Below are 19897 nucleotides of genomic sequence, written 5' to 3'. Positions count from 1 at the left end.
AACATGCGCTGTGGATAAAAGCGGAATCTATAGACGTGCTGTACTTGGATTTCCAGAAGGGATTTGATAAGGTGCCACATTAAAGGCTATTACTGAAAATAAAAGCTCATGGTGTAGGGGGTAACATATTAGCATAGATAGAAGGTTGGCTGGCTGGCAGAAAACAGAGGATATGCATAAATGGGTCTTTTTCTGGTTGGCAGGATGTGATGAGTGGAGTCCCACAGGGGTCTGTGCTGGGGCCTCAACTTTTTACAGTTTAGATCAATGATTTAGATGAGGGAAACGAAGGCATGGTAGCTAAATTTGCAGATGACACAAAGATAGGTTGGAAAGTATGTTGTGAAGAGGATATAAGGAGGTTGCAGATGGATGTAGATAGGTTGAATGAGTGGGCAAAAATCTGGCAGATGGAGTATAATATGGAAAATGTGAATTTGTTTACTGGCAGGAAGAATATAAAAAACAGAGTATTACTTAAGCGGAGAACAACTGCAGAATTCCGAAGTGCAGAAGGATCCAGATATTTTAGTGCATAAATCACAAAAAGTTAGTATGCAGGTACAGCAAATAATGAAGAAGGCTAATGGAGTGCTATTCTTTATTGAAAGAGTAATTGAAAATAAAAGTCAGGATGTTTTGTTTCAGTTATACAGGGCATTGGTGAGACCACATCTTTTATATTGTGTGCAGTTTTGGTCTCCTTAAATAAGGAAGGATGTAAATGTATTGGAGGCGGTTCAGAGGAGGTTTACTAGATTGATAACTTGAAAGAACAGATTGCCTTATGAAGAAAGGTTAGACAGACTAGGCTTGTTTCCACTGGAGTTTAGAAGAGTGAGAGGTGACTTGATTGAAGTATACAAGATCTTGAAAGGTCTTGGCAAGCAGATGTGGAAAGGATGTCTATGACATCTTTGGCAATCTCTCCTTTGCCTCCACCTATCACTGGCCCTCTATCCAGCTTCACTTGTCCAACCCCCTTAAACAGTATATATTTCACCGCATTTCTATTTCTCTTTAGTTCTGATGAAGAGTCATATGGACTCGAAACGTTAACTTTGTCTTTCTCTCCACAGATGCTGTCAGACCTGCTGAGTTATTCCAGCAATGTTTGTTTTTGTTTCAGATTTCCAGCATCCACAGTATTTTGCTTTTACCCTGTTCCCTCATATTGGGGGGACTGAGGAGTTTCCCTGGAAAATTACAATCTAGCTAAAAACTAGTTGTAAATAAGTCTATCAGGAATAAGGTAATAATTCTGCCTGACTTCACTTCTTTAGCTGAGGTTCGAGGTTTGAGTTGGATTCAGAAAACCCAATGATGTGTCTTTGGGTCTGGCTCCCTCTAGCTGAAATGGAGGGAAATGAATCAGGAGGTGCATCGGAACTTGAACTTCATATGATCATTTAAGGTTGTAATAAGAACCATAGAGTAGTGATAATGGAGACTTCAATTATCCTAATATAGACTGGGATAGTAATAGTGTAAAGGGCAGAGAGTGGTAAGTGTTTCCTTTGTTCAGAAGAATTTTCTAGATCACTGTGTTTCTGTCCCAGACAAATTGGATTCAAAGAATGACAGGTAAAACTGTAGTCAAACATTGGGCTGGCTTTAAAGAGGAGATGGCTCAGGTAGTGTCAAGGTACATTCCCACAAAGGGGAAAGGTAGAGAAACCAAAGCCAGAGCTCCCTGGATGACAAAAGAGATAGAGGTTAAGATGAAACAGAAGAAGTCTGCTTATGTCAGGTGGATAATACAACTGAGAACCAAGCTGAATATAGAAGGTTCAGAGAATTGAAAAAGAAAATTGGAGAAGCAAAGAGAGAGTATGAGAGGAGACGGGTAGCTAATACAAAAGGCAAACCAAAAGTCTTCTATAGACATATATACAGGAAAAGGATGGTAAGAAGAGGGGTAGGGCCGATTAGGGACCAAAAAGGAGATTTACTCACGGAGGCAGGGGGCATGGCTTTGGTATTAAACAAATATTTTGCATCTGTCTTTACGAAGGAAGAAGATGCTGCCCAGGTCACGGTGAAAGAGGAGGCAGTTCAGACACTTGAAGGTTTTAAAGTTGATAAGGAGGAGGCATTGATAAGACACCAAGACTGAATAAGATGCATTCAAGAATATTGAAGGAAGTGGGAGTGGAAATTGCAGAGGCACTGGCCATAATTTTGCAATCTTATTTAGACTCAGCGGTGGTGTCAGAATACTGGAGAATTACAAATGTTGTTCATAAACATGTGATAAACTTGTTAAGTTTAAAACTTGTTATAAACCTTGTTCATAAAAGGGTGTTAAGATTAGCCCAACTTCTGTAGGCTGGTCAGTTTGACCACGTTGGTGGGGAAGCTTTTGGAAATGATAATTCAGGACAAAAATTAAAAGTCACTTGTGAAAATGTGGGTTAATTAAGAAAGGCAGCATGTATTTGTTAAGGGCTAATTGTGTTTAACTAACTTGCATGCATTTTTGTATGTACCAGAGAGGGTTGAAGAGGGTAATGCTGTTGATGTGGTATGCACGGACTTCCAAAAGGCATTTGATAAAGTGCCAAAAAACAGACTTGAGAGCAAAGTTAAAACTCATGGAATAAAAGGATAAGTAGCAGCATGTTTACGAAATTGGCTGAGTGACAGGAATCAAACATCGATGGTGGGCGGTTGTTTTTCAGACGAGAGGAAGATTTATAGTGGAGTTCACCCAGGGGACCCCTCCTCTTACTGGTATATATTAATGACCTAGACCTTGGTGTACAGATTGCAGATGATACAAAACTTAAAAGTGTTGTGAACTATGAGGAGGTTAGCGTGGAATTTCAAAAGGACATAGAGGCAGATGGGAGAATAAATGGCAGATTTAATGCAGAGAAGTATGAAATGATTCATTTTGGAATGAAGAACGCAGAAAGATAATATAAAATAAAGGGTAAAATACTAAAGGGGGTACAGGAGCAGAGGGACCTGTGTGTATATGTGCATAAATCATTAAAGGCGACAACATGAGAGTGCAGTTTTTAAAGCATATGGAATCCTGGCTTTCTCACTAGGGGCATAGAGTACAAAAACAAGGAAATTATGTTAAACCTGGATAAAACACGGGTTTGGCCTCAATTGAAGTATTGCGTCTAGTTCTGGGCAGCATACTTTGGGAAGGATGTGAGAGGGTGCAGAAAAGACTCATGAGAATGGTTCCAGGGATGAGGAATTTCAGTTACATCAAAAGATTGAAGAAGTTGATGCTGTTTTTCTTGGAGAAGGTTGAAAGGAGATTTGATAGATATATTCAAAATCATGAGGGGTCTGGACAGTTGATAGGGAGGAATTATTCCCATTGGTGGAGGGATCGAGAGCCAGAGGACACAGATTTAAGGTGATTGGGCAAAATAAGTAATGGTGACATGAGAAAAAACCTTTTCACCCAGTGAGTGGTTAGGATCTGAAATGCGTTGCCTGAGAGTATGGTGGAGGCAGGTTCAATTGAAGCTTCCAAAAGGAAGTTGGATCATAATGTGTAAAGGAGAAATTTGCAGAGCTATGGGAAAAGGCAGTTGAGTGGCACTAAGTGAATTGCTCCATCAGATGACCAGCACAGACACTATGAGCTGAATGGCTTCCTTCTGTACTGTAGCCATTCTATGTTTATGTAATTACACAACAGTGACTACACTTCCAAAAAAAAATCCTTCATTGGCTCTAAAGTGCTCTGAGACATCTGGTGGTTGTGAAAAGTACATACATACGAATTAGGAGCAGGATTAGGCCACTCGGCCCCTCGAGCCTGCTCCATCATTCAATAAGACCATGGCTGATCTGAATGTAACCTCAAACCCACATTCCTGCCTACCCCGATAACCTTTCACCCCCTTGTTAATCAAAATCCATCTAGCTCTGCCTTAAAAATATTCAAAGACTCTGTTTCCACCAACTTTTGCAAAGGGAGTTCCAAAGACTCACAACCCTCTGAGAAAAAAAAATTCTCCTCATCTCTGTCTTAAATGAGCGATCCCTTATTTTTAAACAGTGACCTCTAGTTCTGGATTCTTCCACAAGAGGGAACATCCTGTCAATATCCACCCTGTCAAGACCCCTCAGGATCTTAAAAGTTTCAATTAAGTCGCCTCTTACTCTTCTAGGTTCCAGTGGATACAAGCCTAATCTGTCCAACCTTTCCTCATAAGACAACCTGCCATTCCTGGTATTAGTCTAGTAAACCTTCTCTGAACTGCTTCCAATACATTTACATCTTTCTTTAAATAAGATGACCAGTACTGTACACAATGCTCCAGATATGGTCTCACCAATGCCCTGTACAACTGAAGCATAACCTCCCTACTTTTGTAATCAATTCCCGTCCCAAACAATGATAACATTCTATTAGCTTTCCTAATTACCTGCTGTACCTGCATACTAATCATTTTATGATTCATGCATTCAGAAACCCAGATCCCTCTGAACCTCAGAACTCTGTAATCTCTCAACATTTAGAAAATAAGCTTCTTTTTTATTCTTCCTGCCAAAATGAAAGATTTCACATTTGCCCACATTATACTCAATTTGCAAGATCTTTGTCTACTCACTTAACCTATCTATGTCACTTTGTAGCCTCTTTACGTCCTCTTCACAATTTACTTTCCTACCTATCTTTGTGTCAACAACAAATTTAGCAACCATTTCTTTGATTCCCTTCATCCAAGTCATTTATATAAATTGTAAAAAGTTGAGGCCCCAGCACTGATCCCTGTGGCACATCACTTGTCACACTCTGCCAACCAGAAAAAGACCCATTTATGCCAACTCTGCTTTCTGTTAGCTGGTCAATCTTCTATCCATGCCAATATGTTACCCCCTACACCATGAACCTTTATTTTCTGCAGCATGGTTACTAAATTGGCTGAGTGACAGGAAACAAAGAGGGGTGGTGGACGATTGTTTTTCAGACTAGAGGAAGATTTATAGTGCAGTTCCCCAGGTGACCCTCCACACCTGATATATATTAATGACCTAGACTTTGGTGCACAAATTTCAAATGATATAAAACTTAAAAGTATTGCAAACTACAAGGAGGATAATGTGGAACTTCAAAAGGACATAGAGTGCTATATAAATGCAAGTCTTTCTTTTCTTTTTTTATAGATACCCAATTGGCTAAGTGACACTAGGAAACAGAATAATGACAAATATTGTTTTGTAGACTGGAGGAAGGTAGGCTGGCGTTCCCCAGGGTTCGATACTAGGGCCACTGCTTTTATTGGTATATATTAATAAATTGGACTTAGGGCTACAGGGCACAATTTCAACATTTGACAGAAAATATGGAAGTATTGTGAACTGTGGGTATTGGGTTTGTACCTTTTGAAGAAGGACACAGATTGCAGGCGGCTTCGAAGACATTTTACCAAGAACTAAAATAAAACACACAATCTGCTGCTACAGGCATAACACCGGAACCCTCTCAAGCAGAATGAACAGTGGCCCCCACCTTCATACACTGTTGCAATACTGTATAAGGGAGCAATCAACCACACAACATATACTCTTAAAGTTAAGCAACAATAGTGATGGACTTCCAGACAGACTGCTGGAATGGGCAGACATGTGGCAAATGAAATCTAATGCAGAGAAGTATAAAATTATACATTTGGTGGGATGAAATAGAAGCAGAGGCAATATAAACTACAGGGTACAACTCGAAAGGTGTTGAGCAGAGACATTTGGTAGGGCAGGTTGAGAAAGTGTTTAAAAAGCATATAGGATCGTGGGCTTTATTGCTAGAGGTATGGAGTACCAAAGCCAGGAGGTTATGACCAATCTTTATAGAATACTGGTTCAATCCAGGCATCACACTTTTGTGAAGGCATTATAGAGGGTGCAGAAAAGATTTAAGAGAATGACTCTAGCAATGCAGAATTGCAGTTACAAGAATCAATTGGAGAAGCTGAGACTGCTCTACACAGAGAAAGTTGAGAGGCAATTTGATAGAGGTGTTCAAAATCATGAGGGGTCTGGACAGGCTTGATAGAATCTGTCCTCATTGGCAGAAGGGGTTGAAAACAAGAGTTCGCAGGTGATTGGCGAAAGGACCAAAAGTAACTTGAGGAAAAACTTTTTTAAGCAGCAAATGGTCAGGGTCCTGGAAAGCGCTGCCTGAGAGCGGGAGGCAGATTCAATTGTAGATTTGAAAAGGGGATTATAAGGGAGAAAAAAAAATTATACGGGGTGGGGGGGGAAGCATGAGGAGGCGAGTTGCTTTTAGAGGGAGTTTCTTTTGGAGGGAGTTGCTATTGGAGTGAGTTGCTTTTGGAGGGGAGTTGGTTTTGGAGGCGAGTTGGTTTTGGAGGGAGTTGCTTTTGGAGGGAGTTGACATGGATACAACAGGTGGGATGGGCTCCTCCTTGTTTTGCTGTAACCTTCCTATGATTCTATGTGAGTTGAGTTTGAACTGGGGCCACAGAGTGAAAGGGGCAGGAGGGGGGCATCCAGACTGGAGATGAGAACAGCCTCTATCCAGGTGAAGCTTGTATACAATACCCGGCGATGGAGCTGACCGCGGGGATGTAGCTCAGTGGTAGAGCGCATGCTTTGCATGTATGAGGCCCCGGGTTCAATCCCCGGCATCTCCATTTTAGTCGGGCTGCTGCGTTTTTTTTAATTGCCAGCGTGGAGAATTTTACATTTTCTCCAGGTAACTGCAGTATTTATTTTTGTTTTTTTATCCCGGCTCACACACACCATGTCGGCAAACAAGATCCCCCGACTGCGAGGGACAAGGGGAGGGGGGGGAAAGGACTCTGCGTCCAGCAGCGGAACCGCCGCCATTGCGGACGGAGGTAAACCGCGGGCAGTTTGGGGGCGCTACGTCATCGTGGGTTTGGATGACGTGAAGGAGGAGGGCGGAGGGAGGAAGGGGCGGGGCCGGACGGTCACCAGGGTAACGGCGGCGGATTGGGAGTCGGAGCAGAAACGAAGGCCCGAGTTGGACTGGGGAGGATGCAGCTGAAACACCTGAAAACCCTGCTGAGCCCCCAGGTACAGCCCGAGAGAGAGAGAGAGGCCGCAGCGGGACAGCCTCTCCCGCCACCACCCCCCGCGGCTCCTGTACCGGGGCTGGGGAAGGGGCTGCCTTTTAGTTTTGTGGCTCCGATTTTAACCGTTAATGCGGGTGATGGCAGCGCTCTGACCGCCGGCCTTCCAGAATGGGGGGGACAAGGAGGACTTGCATTGGTGTAGCACCTCTCACCGCCTCAGGATGTCCCAAAGGGTTTTTACAGCCTTTAAAAAAACATGTTCATTGTTGTTCGAATTAGTCACTTTCAGAGTTGTGCTTCACTCGGTCTGTGTGGATCTTTTTAACTCCCAGATTATGCTCTTTACTGATCAATCTCGCTTTTGTATAAAAGCAAAATACAACGAACGCTGGAAATATGATGAAACAAGTTCTTATGGAAGGTCATGGACTTGAAAGATTAAATATCTTTTTCTCTCTCTCTGTAGCTGCCTGAGTATTTCCAGCATTTCTATTTTTCCTTAGTTCTGTTGAAGGGTCAGACGGACTCGAAATGTTAACTGTGCTCCTCCCCGCAGATCCTGTCAGACCGGCTGAGTTTTTCCAGCTTTTTTTGTTTTTGTTTCAGATTTCCAGCATCCGCAGATTTTTTGCTTTTATTTGAGTATTTCCAGCATTCTCTGTTTTTATTCTGCATGTGCACAAATTTATTCACTTCGTTAGGTGAACACTTGTTCAATTTCAGGCCTGTTATATAGATGGTGAATTGGCTATTCAGTTTGGGAGAGAGTTGAGTTGTGACTCACAACTCGGCTTCTCATATGCCCTTATGTTTACTATCTCATTACTAAACCTAGAAAATTTACAGCATACACGAAGGTCATTTGGCCCATTGAAAAGGAGTTATCCAGCATAATTCCATTTTCCAGCCCTTGGTCTGTAGCCAGGTTAAGTTAAAACACTTCAAGTGCATGTTCAAGTGTCCTTTAAATGCAGTGAGGGTTTCTGCCTCTATCATCCTTTCAGACAGTGAGTTCTAGATCCCCACCATCTGCTGGCTGAAAAAAACCCCTCAACACTCTTCTAACAGTTATACCAATTAATGTTCTCCCAACCCCGCATCCTAGTTATTGACTTCTCTGCTAAAGGGAAATAGGTTCTTCCTAACCATTCTCTCTAGCCCCCTCATTTATTTTAGTGCAAGGAGTCTTGCGAGTAAGACAGATGAGTTGAGGGTGTTGATTAACACATGGGGATATGATATCATTGCTATCAAGGAGACATGGTTGAGGGAGGGGCAGGACTGGCAGCTCAATATTCCAGGGTATAGAATCTTCAGGTGAGACGGGGCAGGGGGGTTGGTGTAAAAGAGGAGGTGGCGTCGCAATATTGATCAAGGCGTTAATTACTGCAATGGGGGGGGGAATAATATCTTAGAAAGTTCCTCAAATGGGGCCATATGGGTAGAACTTAAAAAGGGGGCAATCATGTTGCTGGGAGTGTACTATAGACCCCCAAACAGTCAGGGAGAGATAGAAGGGCAGATATGTAGGCAAATCTCAGAGAAGTGTAAAAATAATAGGGTAATAATAGTAGGGGATTTCAACTTCCCCAATATTAGCTGGGATAGACAAAGTGTGAAAGGGGTTAGAGGGGCAGAATTGTTTAAGTGTATCCAGGAGAACTTTTTAAGCCAGCACACACAAAATCCTACAAGAGAGAGGGTAGTGCTGGACCTAGTTTTAGGGAACAAAGCCGGGCAGCTGGTAGAAGCGTCAGTAGAGGAGCATTTCGTTGATAGTGACCATAATTCAATAAGATTTAAGGTAGCTATAGAAAAGGACAAAGATGGACTGGAAATAAAGGTTCTGAATTGGGGGAAGGCCAATTTTAATATGATAAGACAGGATCTGGCCAAAGTTGTCTGGGAGCAGCTACTTGTAGGAAAATCTACATTAGAGCAGTGGGAGTCATTCAAAAAGGAAATAGTGAGAGCGCAGGGTCAACATGTTCCTGTAAAGGTGAAGGGTGGGTCTAACAAGTCCAGAGAACTGGATGTCAAGAAATGTACAGGATTGGATAGGGGGAAAGAAGGGAAGCTTATGGTAGATTCCGAGGGCTCAAAACAGCGGAAGCCCTAGAGGAGTATAGGAAGTGCAGGGGGTTGCTTAAAAAAGAAATTAGGAGAGCGAAGAGGGAGCATAAAAAAACACTGGTGGCTAAAATATAGGAAAATCCAAAGGTGTTTTATAAGTATATTAGGAGCAAGAGGATAACCAGGGAAATAGCAGGGCCCATTAGGGACCAAAGTGGCAATCTGTGTGAGGAGCCGGAAGACGTAGGTGAGGTTTTAAATGAGTACTTTGCATCTTTATTCGCTATAAAGATGATGTAGGCATATAAATCAGGAAGGGGGACTGTGATATAGTTGAGCAAATTAGCATTGAAAGGGAGGAGGTATTAGCGGTTTTAGCGGGCTTAAAAGTGGATAAAATCCCCAGGCCCAGATGAGATGTATCCCAGGTTGCGGCGGGAGGCGAAGGAGAAGATTGCAGAGGCCCTGACAATTTTCAAATTCTCTCTAGCCACAGGAAAGGTGCCAGAGGACTAGAGGACAACTAATGTGGTTCCATTATTCAAGAAAGGTGGTAGGGATAAACCAAGGAACAATAGGCCAGTGAGTCTGGAAACTTTTGGAAAAATTTCTGAGACAGAATTAATCTCCACTTGGAGAGGCAAAGATTAATCAAGGATAGTCAGCATGGCTTTGTCAGGGGGAGGTCATGTCTAACAAATTTGATTAAATTTTTCGAGGCGGTGACTTGGTGTGTAGATGAGGGTAGTGCAGTTGATGTAGTCCACATGGACTTCAGTAAGGCTTTTGACATATGGGAGCCTGGCCTAGAAGGTAAAAGCCCATGGGATCCAGGGCAATTAGGCAAATTGGATCCAAAATTGGCTTAGTGGCAGGAAGCAGAGGGTGGATGGTCAAAGGTTGTTTTTGTGACAAGCCTGTGTCCAGTGGTGTACCGCAGGGTTTGGTGCTGGGTCCCTTGCTGTTTGTAGTGTACATTAATGATCTAGACATGAATGTAGGATGTATGATCAGTAAGTTCACAGATGACACGAAAATTGGTGGTCTGGTAAATAGAGGAGGAAAGCCTTAGACTACAGGACGATATAGACCGATATAGGTCAGATGGGCAGAACAATGTCAAATGAAATTTAATCCTGAAACGTGTGAGGTGATGCATTTTGGGAGGACTAACAAGGCAAGGGAGTACACGATGAATGGTAGAACCCTAGAAAGTACAGAGGATCAGAAGGACATTGGTGTGCATGTCCATGGATCCTTGAAGACATCAGGACAGGTAGTCAAGGTGGTTAAGAAGGCATATGGGATACTTGCCTTTATTAGCCGAGGCATTGAATACAAGAGTAGGGAGGTTATGATGGAACTGTATAAAGCATTAGTTAGGCCACAGCTGGAGTATTGTGGGCAGTTCTGGTCCCCACACTATAGGAAGGATGTGATTGTATTGGAGAGGGTGCAGAGGAGATACACCAGGATGTTGCCTGGGCTGGAGCGTTTCAGCTATAAAGAGAGACTAGATAGGCTGGGGCTGTTTTCCTTAGAACAGAGAAGGCTGAGTTGTATAAAATTATGAGGGCCATAGATAGAGTAGATAGGAAGAAACTGTTCCCCATAGCGGAGGGGTCAATAACCAGGGGGCATAGATTTAAGGTAAGGGACAGGAGTTTAGAGATGATTTGAGGAAAAAATATTTCACCCAGAGTGTGGGGGGGTACAGGGACCTCACTGCCTGAAAGGATGGTAGAAGCGGGAACCCTCAGAACATTTAATAAGTATTTAGATGTACACTTGAAATACCATAGCATACAAGGCTATGGGCTAAGTGCTGGAAAATGGGATTAGAGTAGATAGGGGCTTGATGACTAGTGCGGACATGATTGGCCGAATGGCCTCTTTCCGCGCTGTAAAACTCTATCAATGATAATGTTATACACCTCAGTTAAATCTCCCCTCAGCTTAACATCTTTTCTTCAAAAGAAAACAACCCTATTCTATTCAATCTTTCCTCATAACTTGAGTTCTCCATGCCTATCAATATGCTTGTCAATCTTGTTATGATGTATAATTTTAAGTTGAATTTATAAATATTTGTGTGTTAAGAAAGGTAAAAATAGTTTCAGTTTCACTCAGGTTTTGCTTTTGAATCTTGGTGCCTGGGAGTCTGGATTGAATTGTGATTAAAACGTTTCAGGTCTTTTGAGTTTGTTTGTATATGTATATACGTTTGTAATAAGATTTTACAACCCCTGAAATTAAAGAAATGGGTTAAAAGGGGCTGGAAGTTCAGTGATTCTGGGAAAAGAAAACACAAAGTAGAAAAGTTTTACTGTTTCCTAGCGACAGTAATCCAGTGACACAGACACAGGAAAAAAGGCAGGAGTTGAGCGGGGGAGTGTTCAGTGTGTGTCAGAGAGAGAAGATTGGGATTTTAAGCTCTCTCAGAAGCAAAACAAAAGGCGACTGTAGTTAACTGAATAATCAGTTATAGGACTCAGTAAAATGATCAGTTTAGCAGAGGTGCTGCTGGAAGACTGAGTTTTGGGAACTCATTTGTTTGCTCAGTAGTTGAAGAAACAGTGAGTTTAGAGTGTTGGTTTTGGGTGTCTCGGGGAGAGATACGAGTTGGATGAGAAGCATCAAGTGAATGATCAAGAATTCACTGGAAGAAAGCCGTTTGCAACTGTGCCAGTCCCAAGTCAGAAGCCTTTGGGTCAAGCTAGTGGTAACTCTTCACCGGTAAAGATATCACTGGGGCAAAGGAGTAGTAGGAATTCGAATCGTTGTCTTGTGTTTGTATTTAGATCTGCCCAACCTTTTTTTGTCTTGTATATTACCTTATTTCCCTCTCCGCATGCATTACTACACACTTCTGGATTGAGTTCCATTTTGCAGTTTTCTGCCCACCTGACTAGTCCGTTGATATCTTCCTGCAGACTATAGCTTTCTTCCTCATTATCAACCACACAGGCAATTTATGTATCAACAGCAAACTTTTTAATCATGTCCCCTAAATTTAAGTCTAATAGTGCTATAACCCATAACTCATCCACAACTTAACATGCCGCTTCTACTATTCCCACATGCAAAAAACCCTCTGTTCAATTCTCCCAGCCCTCAACACTCTTCTTATAGGAGGCCATCACTGTTCACCTTGATCCCAGGACCACGCTTCCATTATCCTGGAACTTCTCTGAGTACTACCACACACTGTACCTGCAGTCTGCTTACTGCTTATCAGGCACTATTCAGATATTACACTCGTAAAAGTCAAAATCATCTTTAAAGACAAAGAAATCCAGACATGCTGTGGAAATTGACATTTAAAAGCAGGTTAAAGATTGGGAAGGGCTAGTTCATAACCAGCATCAGAATAAATATGAAGATGTTTAGAAGCTTCAGTGGATTGCCAGAGAGAGTGGTTAAGATGAGGACTCTGGTTTCATTTGAACAATTAGTGCGAAATTCTGGAAGAATAATGCGAAATGGGATTAATGCTTTTTAATGCAGTCCTAACTTGTGAACTTGAGCTTTCTTTCCTCTTCGCAGGATGGTGCTGCAAAAGTTACATGCATGTCATGGGCACCCAATAACTGCAAGTTTGCAGTCTGCACTGTGGACAGAGTTGTTCTTCTCTATGATGAAAATGGGGAAAGAAGAGATAAATTCTCGACTAAACCTGCTGATTCCAAGGTTAAAGAACATTTTCAAAAGAATTATATGTACTAGCTTAGTAAATATATAGTTAGCATATTCTAGAGAAGTGCCATTGACAGCTGTACAGTAGGATAGTAACATTGTTTACTGTAAGTAGACATTAAAAATAACCTCAGTGTCATGAAACTGATATTCCTTCAGGCGCAGTATTGTATGCGTTCTGAGCTGAATTATGACTGCTGAAAATTGACCAGACTTCTATTACAAGCTACTTGAATTGAAAAACATAGGACAAGGAAACTTATTTTGCAAAGACTAAAGAAAAATCACAGTTCTGTACACAGCTGTATCTTTTCATTCTGTACCTTTTCATTAAATTTGAACCTTGAAGTTTAGATGATTAATGATAAGTGGCAGGAATTTGTTCTTCTGTAAAGTTGATTTAAGAATGGTTTCACTAAGCTGTCATTGTACATCTCCCTTGTTTAGTAAAATATTTTTTCTTGCATTTATAATCTTACAAATGAAACTCCAATAATACTGTTTTAATTTAGTAGTTAAATATGACAAACATGTTCCACATCCAAAGCCTGGAGGTGTGTTTAACACCTTGTGAGATCAATTAGTACTGTACAAATAATGTCTTGTTCTATATGCACTGGTAGTATTGACTAGTTCATTTGTTTTTTGCAACCTGTGCTAACACTATTGACCCCTAAAGTGTAAACAGTAGTCCTCTGAATTGGTGTTTTGGAGACTACTTGTTCAGCACAGATCAGCAACCCATGCAAAATATTATCAATAGGCATAGGTTCTTTTATAGTCATTAGTCTAAAGTGAGGTTAGAGGCAATATAAGTTATAAATGATCAGCTATCTGGTGAGCTATACTTGTGAAATCATAAATTAAGTATGCTTATCAGTACTTATCTCTGTATTGCTCTAATAGAAATATTTGTGTTCTGTTCACACCGATTATTTCAAACTAATTATTTAAAACATCTGTGTCCCTTTTTCAGTATGGCAAGAAAAGCTATATGGTCAAGGGCATGGCCTTTTCACCAGATTCTACCAAAATAGCCATTGGGCAGACAGACAGCATTATATATGTTTATAAAATTGGAGAAGAATGGTAAGTTCTATTTTTGTGCGGCTTTTTTACACATACAGACCTATCATTATGTTTGCAAGTTTTAGTTCATGCTACTGAAAAATCTACACCTGTTACATTCCTCTTTTGGTGTAGTCCACTAATATTGGGCATGCAGAGCCACACAAGGCTTAATATGTGCAGAGGTGGTGCTGCAGTTTAGCCAGCTAAAAGAATACAATTTCGTAGACCAGGTCACTTAAATTTTCCTCTGCATGTCCAGCTAAAACTTCCCTACCCAATAGGACTTTGCACTGCATTATTATTTGGAGCTGAGTTTTTTTTAAAAAACAGTCTCCAGTGACATTCCTATGCTTCCAGGTTCCATTAGTAAGCTAGGTTGATCAGTATTGTGGGTAGTGTTGATGTTGTCCTGCCTGGTTCTGGTTTGCCTTTCCTTATATGTTGATTAAGTTCTACACTTAATTTGACAGATGTGTTGCCACAATTACAATGAGTCCCTCATTCTACCCCTGCACCCTCCAACCCTCCAAAGGCAGATAATATCTTTGGTTGTTAGGTAAATGTGAGTTTAAACGCTTGCGAGCTTGGCAGCACAGGCAGAGAACACCTCACGAGGAACAGAGTGAGCAGAACAACTCGACATGAAACATACTGTCACTATTAATTCAGTGTTGTGCATTTTTATTGCTTAAAACCAAATTTCAAGTACATTAAAGCAGAGATTGAATTAAATCCACAAGCAGATTTGTTGCTTTAAGCCATTTTATTTGAACTTGATTACTGATTATTATGGATTTTTTTCCTCTAGGGGTGACAAGAAGGTTATCTGTAACAAGTTTGTACAGACGGTAAGTGAACTTTCTAATATGAATGATGTGGAGCTTTCATTGATTTCTGTAATTAGTCCTCATTTTGTGCTGACGTGTTGGAGAGTATCTGTTTTTCTTGTGGCAGGAGAATTTATTCAGTAGATCAGAGTATGAACTTACAGCAACCTTAGAATCAAATTCTTCTGTTTCTGTCTTCATTATTTCTTTTCTTCTTTTAAGTAATAGAAGACATTTTAGTAGAAACTGTCATGCATTTAATGGGCCTTTGTTTATTGATGAGCATAGCAACAGTCAGGATATAATGCCAGTACTGGGAATTTTAGTAGCATTTTCCTTTCCTACCCATTTCGCAGAGACCAATGTTTGGCAGCCATCAATGCCACTCCAGTTGAGGCCAGTGACCTTGGCACAAACAAGATGCTGAACCTGGGACATTTCTAATCTGTTTTGTTCAGCAATGCAGTGAATTATATTGATAAGCATGGGTGATGGAGCACCATTTTACAAATTTGTGATTGCAAAATTATTCATGCCTGAAACTAACAAATTTGCATTTCACAAATTGGAGCTGATGTTCTATGTAGAAATACCCAATAAATTTAATCTTGAATCTGAAACCGAAGAAACTTTAACTAAAAAAGGACAAAGACAAAAAAAGAAACTGTGGCGCGGGAAATGGTTGACAATATTGCAGAAATGGAATGTCTCCTGTGTTCGTCATCCTTGATGAATAATATCCTCTATTAGGAATCCTAGCCTAACACCATTTTAGTAACCACATTGCATTAATCAAGTGCTGCTTTGACATAATTTTCACAAAAGAAGTACATTCACTAGACTCCAGCCAACCACCCTATGGTCTGCCCAAAAGGTTGTAAAATTCTATGGGGTTCATTTTCAATGTAATTGGGGTAGAAAACTAGTAGTAGCAGATCAGGCACCCACTATACAGCTTGCCTAGGAAAACTTGAGTGGGGTGTATAACAGATGACCGGTGCCCTAGTGCCAAAGTTGAAAATTAGGCCCTATATGTCAAGTCTCCAGAAGCTTTGCTGAGCTGAAAAGAAAAACACTTTATTTGTCAGATTCTTTTGTCATAATGCCAATTCTTATTTACATCCCTGGATTTATTGCTACTTTTCTGCTGCTATTGATACTGTGTGTATTGCTTGAACCCTTTTCTACTTTCCTGTTAAATTTCCTGTTGAAAGTCAATACCCACCCCCTCAATAATTAAATGCCATAAATATATGTGTAGCAAGTATAAAGTTTAATTTAGATGAACTTTTAAAAAGCTGTACTTGCCTTGCCAGATTAAGAAAAATGGCAGCGTCTCTAGAGGTTATACTTTGGGGTTCTGTTGAAAATTGATATGTGTTGGAGGACTGGAGAGCGATGAATGTATTATTCATTTTCCAAAAGGGTGATAGAGCCAACCCAGGCAATTACAGAGAAGTTAGCTTAACATCTCTAGTAGGAAAATCTTGGCATCTTTAATTAAAAATGAAAAATTTACATCAAAGATAAAGAGAAAATATTTGAAAGTAGCTATTACAGATTTCAGAAAGGAAACTTGTACTTGACAAACCTGATAAAGTTCTTTTGAGGAGGTGACGTATCGTGGATGAGAACAACTAAGTGGATGTACACGGAGCTTTTTAGAAGCCTTTGGCAACATATCACAGAGGAGATTATTGGAGAAGATAAAGGAGTATGGAATTAGTGGATGAGTAGCAAATTGGATTAAAACTGATTGAAAGGAGGAAACAGAAAGTAAATATTAAGGGAGGGTTCTGAATTGCTGGGGAGTGAGTAACAGTGCCCCAAAGAGTTCTGTTTTTCACATACTTCTGCTGATTACATACATCGGTGATTTGGATATAGGGCCAGAGAGAGTGGAGTACAAATTAGCTGATGATAGTAGAATTGAAGGACTGAAGAGGCTTGGTAAATAATTCTGAGAATCAAAGGAAGCTGCAAGGAAATATTGATAATATGGTGGAATGAGCGTAAAAGTAACAGATGGAATTCAATGCCTGTATTTGAGAGATGGCGCATTTTGTTTAAAAGAAACATGAAATCTACTTTGAATAGGAGAACTCTTCAGTGATGTGCAAGAGCAAAGGGGTGAGGCATTAGGTTTACAAGATCGTGGAAAAAAAGCCTTATGGGCAGAGACTTGGAATATAAAGTTAAGGTTTGCGAGTTGGAAAAAAAATTGCACTTTTATAGTGCCGTTTACAACCTCAGGATGCCACAAAGTACTCCATGGCTTAATGAAGAAATCCTGAAGTGTTATCATTTTAATGTTGGGGGCAAAAAGGAAGATAGTTTGCACACATGCCTCAAACAGCAATCAGAAGAAACATTTTTTTGGCGTTGTTTTAGGGAAATACTGATCAGAATACAAGAAAAACCTCTATGCTCCTTCTTTAAATAGCGCCATGATATATTTTACATTTACCATAGAGTGCAGGTGGGATCTTGGTGTAATGTTTCGTTCAAAAGATGGCACGTCCCATGGTGCAACGTTCTCTCACCACAACATTGTAGTTTTAGACTAAATTCTGCACTTGAGACTCTGGAATGGGGCTTGAACCCACAATCCTCTGACTTGGCGATGGGAGTGGATCCCTATAAAACCCCAGTGAGACCACAGTTGAATGCAGTTTTTGGCTTCATGCTATAGGCAGGATGTTGAGGCTATATAAAAGGTATAGCATAGATTCATTGGATGTTGCCTGAAAATATCACTATGGAAAAAGGCTTTTAAAAATTGGAGCCGTTTTTGTTCGAACAGAAAGGATTGTGGATGATTTTATGGGGATATTTGAAATTATAAAAGGATCATAAAGTATAGAAATGGTCTATTTCTGTTGGTTAAGAGATATGGAATGAGGACACAAAGTTCTAAGATTAAATGTAGGTAATTTAGGCTTGAGAACAGAAGAAACATTAACCTAGAGGAATGTGATACTGCGATACAATGACAAGTTAGCGATTAAAGCAGAGTAACTATGTCAACTTGTAAAGGTAGATTAGAAACATGATTGAAGGAAAGGGGGAATAAAGGGATATAGGAATAGGATTGGCATGTGGAATTGGGACTACTTTGGAGGATAATTTTTTTCATGGGACGTGGGTGTCTCTGGCAAGGCCAACATTTGTTGTCCATCCCTAAATGCCCTTGAACTGAATGGCTTGTTAGGCCATTTCAGAGATGCTGTTAGGAGTCAACCACATCGCTGTGGGTCTGCAGTCACATGTAGGCCAGACCAGGTAAGGATGGCAGATTTCCTTCCCTGAAGGGCATTAGTGAATCAGTTGGGTTTTTACAACAATCTATGATAATTTCATGGTTACTGTTACTGAGACTAGAGGTGGAATTTTCCGTGCCCGCTGGCATCGGGCGTGCTACGCAGCGTGAACAGACAATATGGCGAGAAGGCCAGAAATCAACTTCACAACGTCATGAAAGCAGTTTGCGTTCAGCCTGTCGATGGCGAGGAACGCAGCCTGCCATCGGACGTCGGGAACCTCATTGCAATACATCTGCATATCATTATAAAGCCAGTCCGCCGGAATCACAACACCACCACTGGATCAGCCAGCCACTTTGGTGTGATTGCATGCTGGTGCAGAACACGCCTTGACAAGTGTGACGTGCAGAAGTTGGGACTTGCTGCCAGGGCCTTGCTCACATCGTGGACATCCGAGGAGCAGAAGATGCTGGAGTCCGACAGCAAAGGCACACTGGAGGAATGTCCATGACATGCTGGGTGGATTCTCATGGACATGGCTCTGCCACGGAGCAGCCCACCGAAGGTGGAAAGCCACAGCTAAGGGCCTGCTCACAACGGATGATGGTTGAGGGGGTGGAGAGGAAGGACCAGCTGTGTTCGAAAGAGGAAGGTGGACCAGGGGGTGGGAGAGGAAGGCCTAGGATCGACTGAGAGTGGAAGAGGTGTCAGGGTGGGGTGAGGTTTGGTGGTGGGGGAAGGAATGAAGGTGTCAGGGTGGGCTGCGGTTGGGAGGGGTGGATTGAAGGTGCTGGGGGAGAGAGTGCGGCGGTGCAGGAGGGGGTAATGGGGAGAAGACAGCAACTGGGGAGGTAGGCATTAGGGGAGGGGTGGAATTTGTAAGGGAAGGAGTTTGGAGGGGGAAGGAGTGTGGAGAGGGGAGGGAGGGAACCCAGGGGAGGAAGGAGTGCGGAGGTGGGGAGGGAGTTCTACCAGCTACCATGGTGGGATTTGAACCCATACCCCCAGAGCATTAGCCTGGGCTTCTGGGTTACTAGCTCAGCCACATTACTATTTCACCACTATCTCCCCAATATAGCTTTGTTGACCAGAATAGCCTGTTTCTGTAATGTGATTTCTGTGTTACTAAGATTCCTCAGGCCGGATTTTTATGGAGTAAGTGGGAAGGTTGAGTAGGGAACTTCCCAATCCGGCAGACCCTTTAAAAAGGCCCCCGCCTGCTAAACTTTCATTCCAAGGACGATGGATTCAGGCCTGATGCCTCTGGAAGCAGGCCAGAGGCGGCACTGGAGACAGACAGATGGCAAGGCTGGCAGGTTGGAATGCCCAGTTCTGTTTACTGGAACATTGGCCCAGTTGTAATGATGTCAGGCCCCCAAACCCTCACCCCTCCACCCATGACCCCTCCATGCTCCAATGTATCCTCCATATTCATCACCCCATATCCACAATGGGCAGACCTCAGGAGCTATGTCTTTGAAATGGACATGAAAAAAAAGCTTTTGACAATTCTAGAACTCTCACTCAAACGTACTTCAGACTGAAAAAAAGCATTCAAAGAAGCCATTCATAGATAAGTTAAATCCCCTCAAGTGGTCAATCTGTTGTAAAATCAAACACTTATTCATTAACCACATCAAAGGTAGATAATCCTTTAAGAACCCCTAAAACTGTCAGTCAAACTGTCTACACAGCCCTCTACAGCGATGGTTCTGTAGCTTTTGAAATTCAGCCAAGAATTCTTCATGACCCGAGTTATCAAAACAAAGCATTACGAATAGAAGCAATCAAGACTATTAAAATTGCAAGAATAGATGGCTGTGGTTTTTTTTCCTAAGTTCGACCAGATGCCATATCAATCAAAGTAGTTCAGGAGTAAGTATCTTTTTTTTTCTCTAAGTGAAAGCTGCAGGCCAATTTTTATTTTCAAATT

General features: G+C 41.5%; 1 protein-coding gene and 1 non-coding gene across 3 annotated transcripts in view; both read left to right on the top strand.

The window, feature by feature from the left end:
* The first annotated feature begins 6557 nt into the window (after positions 1-6557).
* Positions 6558-6629, top strand: trnaa-ugc (transfer RNA alanine (anticodon UGC)). The gene has a single exon. It is a non-coding gene; the product is annotated as a tRNA-Ala (tRNA).
* A 239-nt stretch (positions 6630-6868) lies between these two features.
* The window catches only part of ift172 (intraflagellar transport 172), a 158196-nt gene continuing 145167 nt past the window's right edge, over positions 6869-19897 (top strand). For both annotated transcript variants that reach the window (XM_078541428.1, XM_078541427.1), the window contains exons 1-4: positions 6869-7035; positions 12654-12797; positions 13780-13892; positions 14683-14722. In XM_078541428.1, coding sequence (XP_078397554.1) covers positions 6997-7035; positions 12654-12797; positions 13780-13892; positions 14683-14722 — 336 coding nt within the window. In that variant the 5' untranslated portion in view covers positions 6869-6996. The remainder of the gene's footprint in view (positions 7036-12653; positions 12798-13779; positions 13893-14682; positions 14723-19897) is intronic.

Source organism: Cetorhinus maximus, chromosome 5 (genome assembly GCF_964194155.1).
Source record: "Cetorhinus maximus chromosome 5, sCetMax3.hap1.1, whole genome shotgun sequence".
NCBI classification, from domain to species: Eukaryota; Metazoa; Chordata; class Chondrichthyes; order Lamniformes; family Cetorhinidae; genus Cetorhinus; species Cetorhinus maximus.
This window is presented reverse-complemented; position numbering and strand designations above follow the sequence as displayed.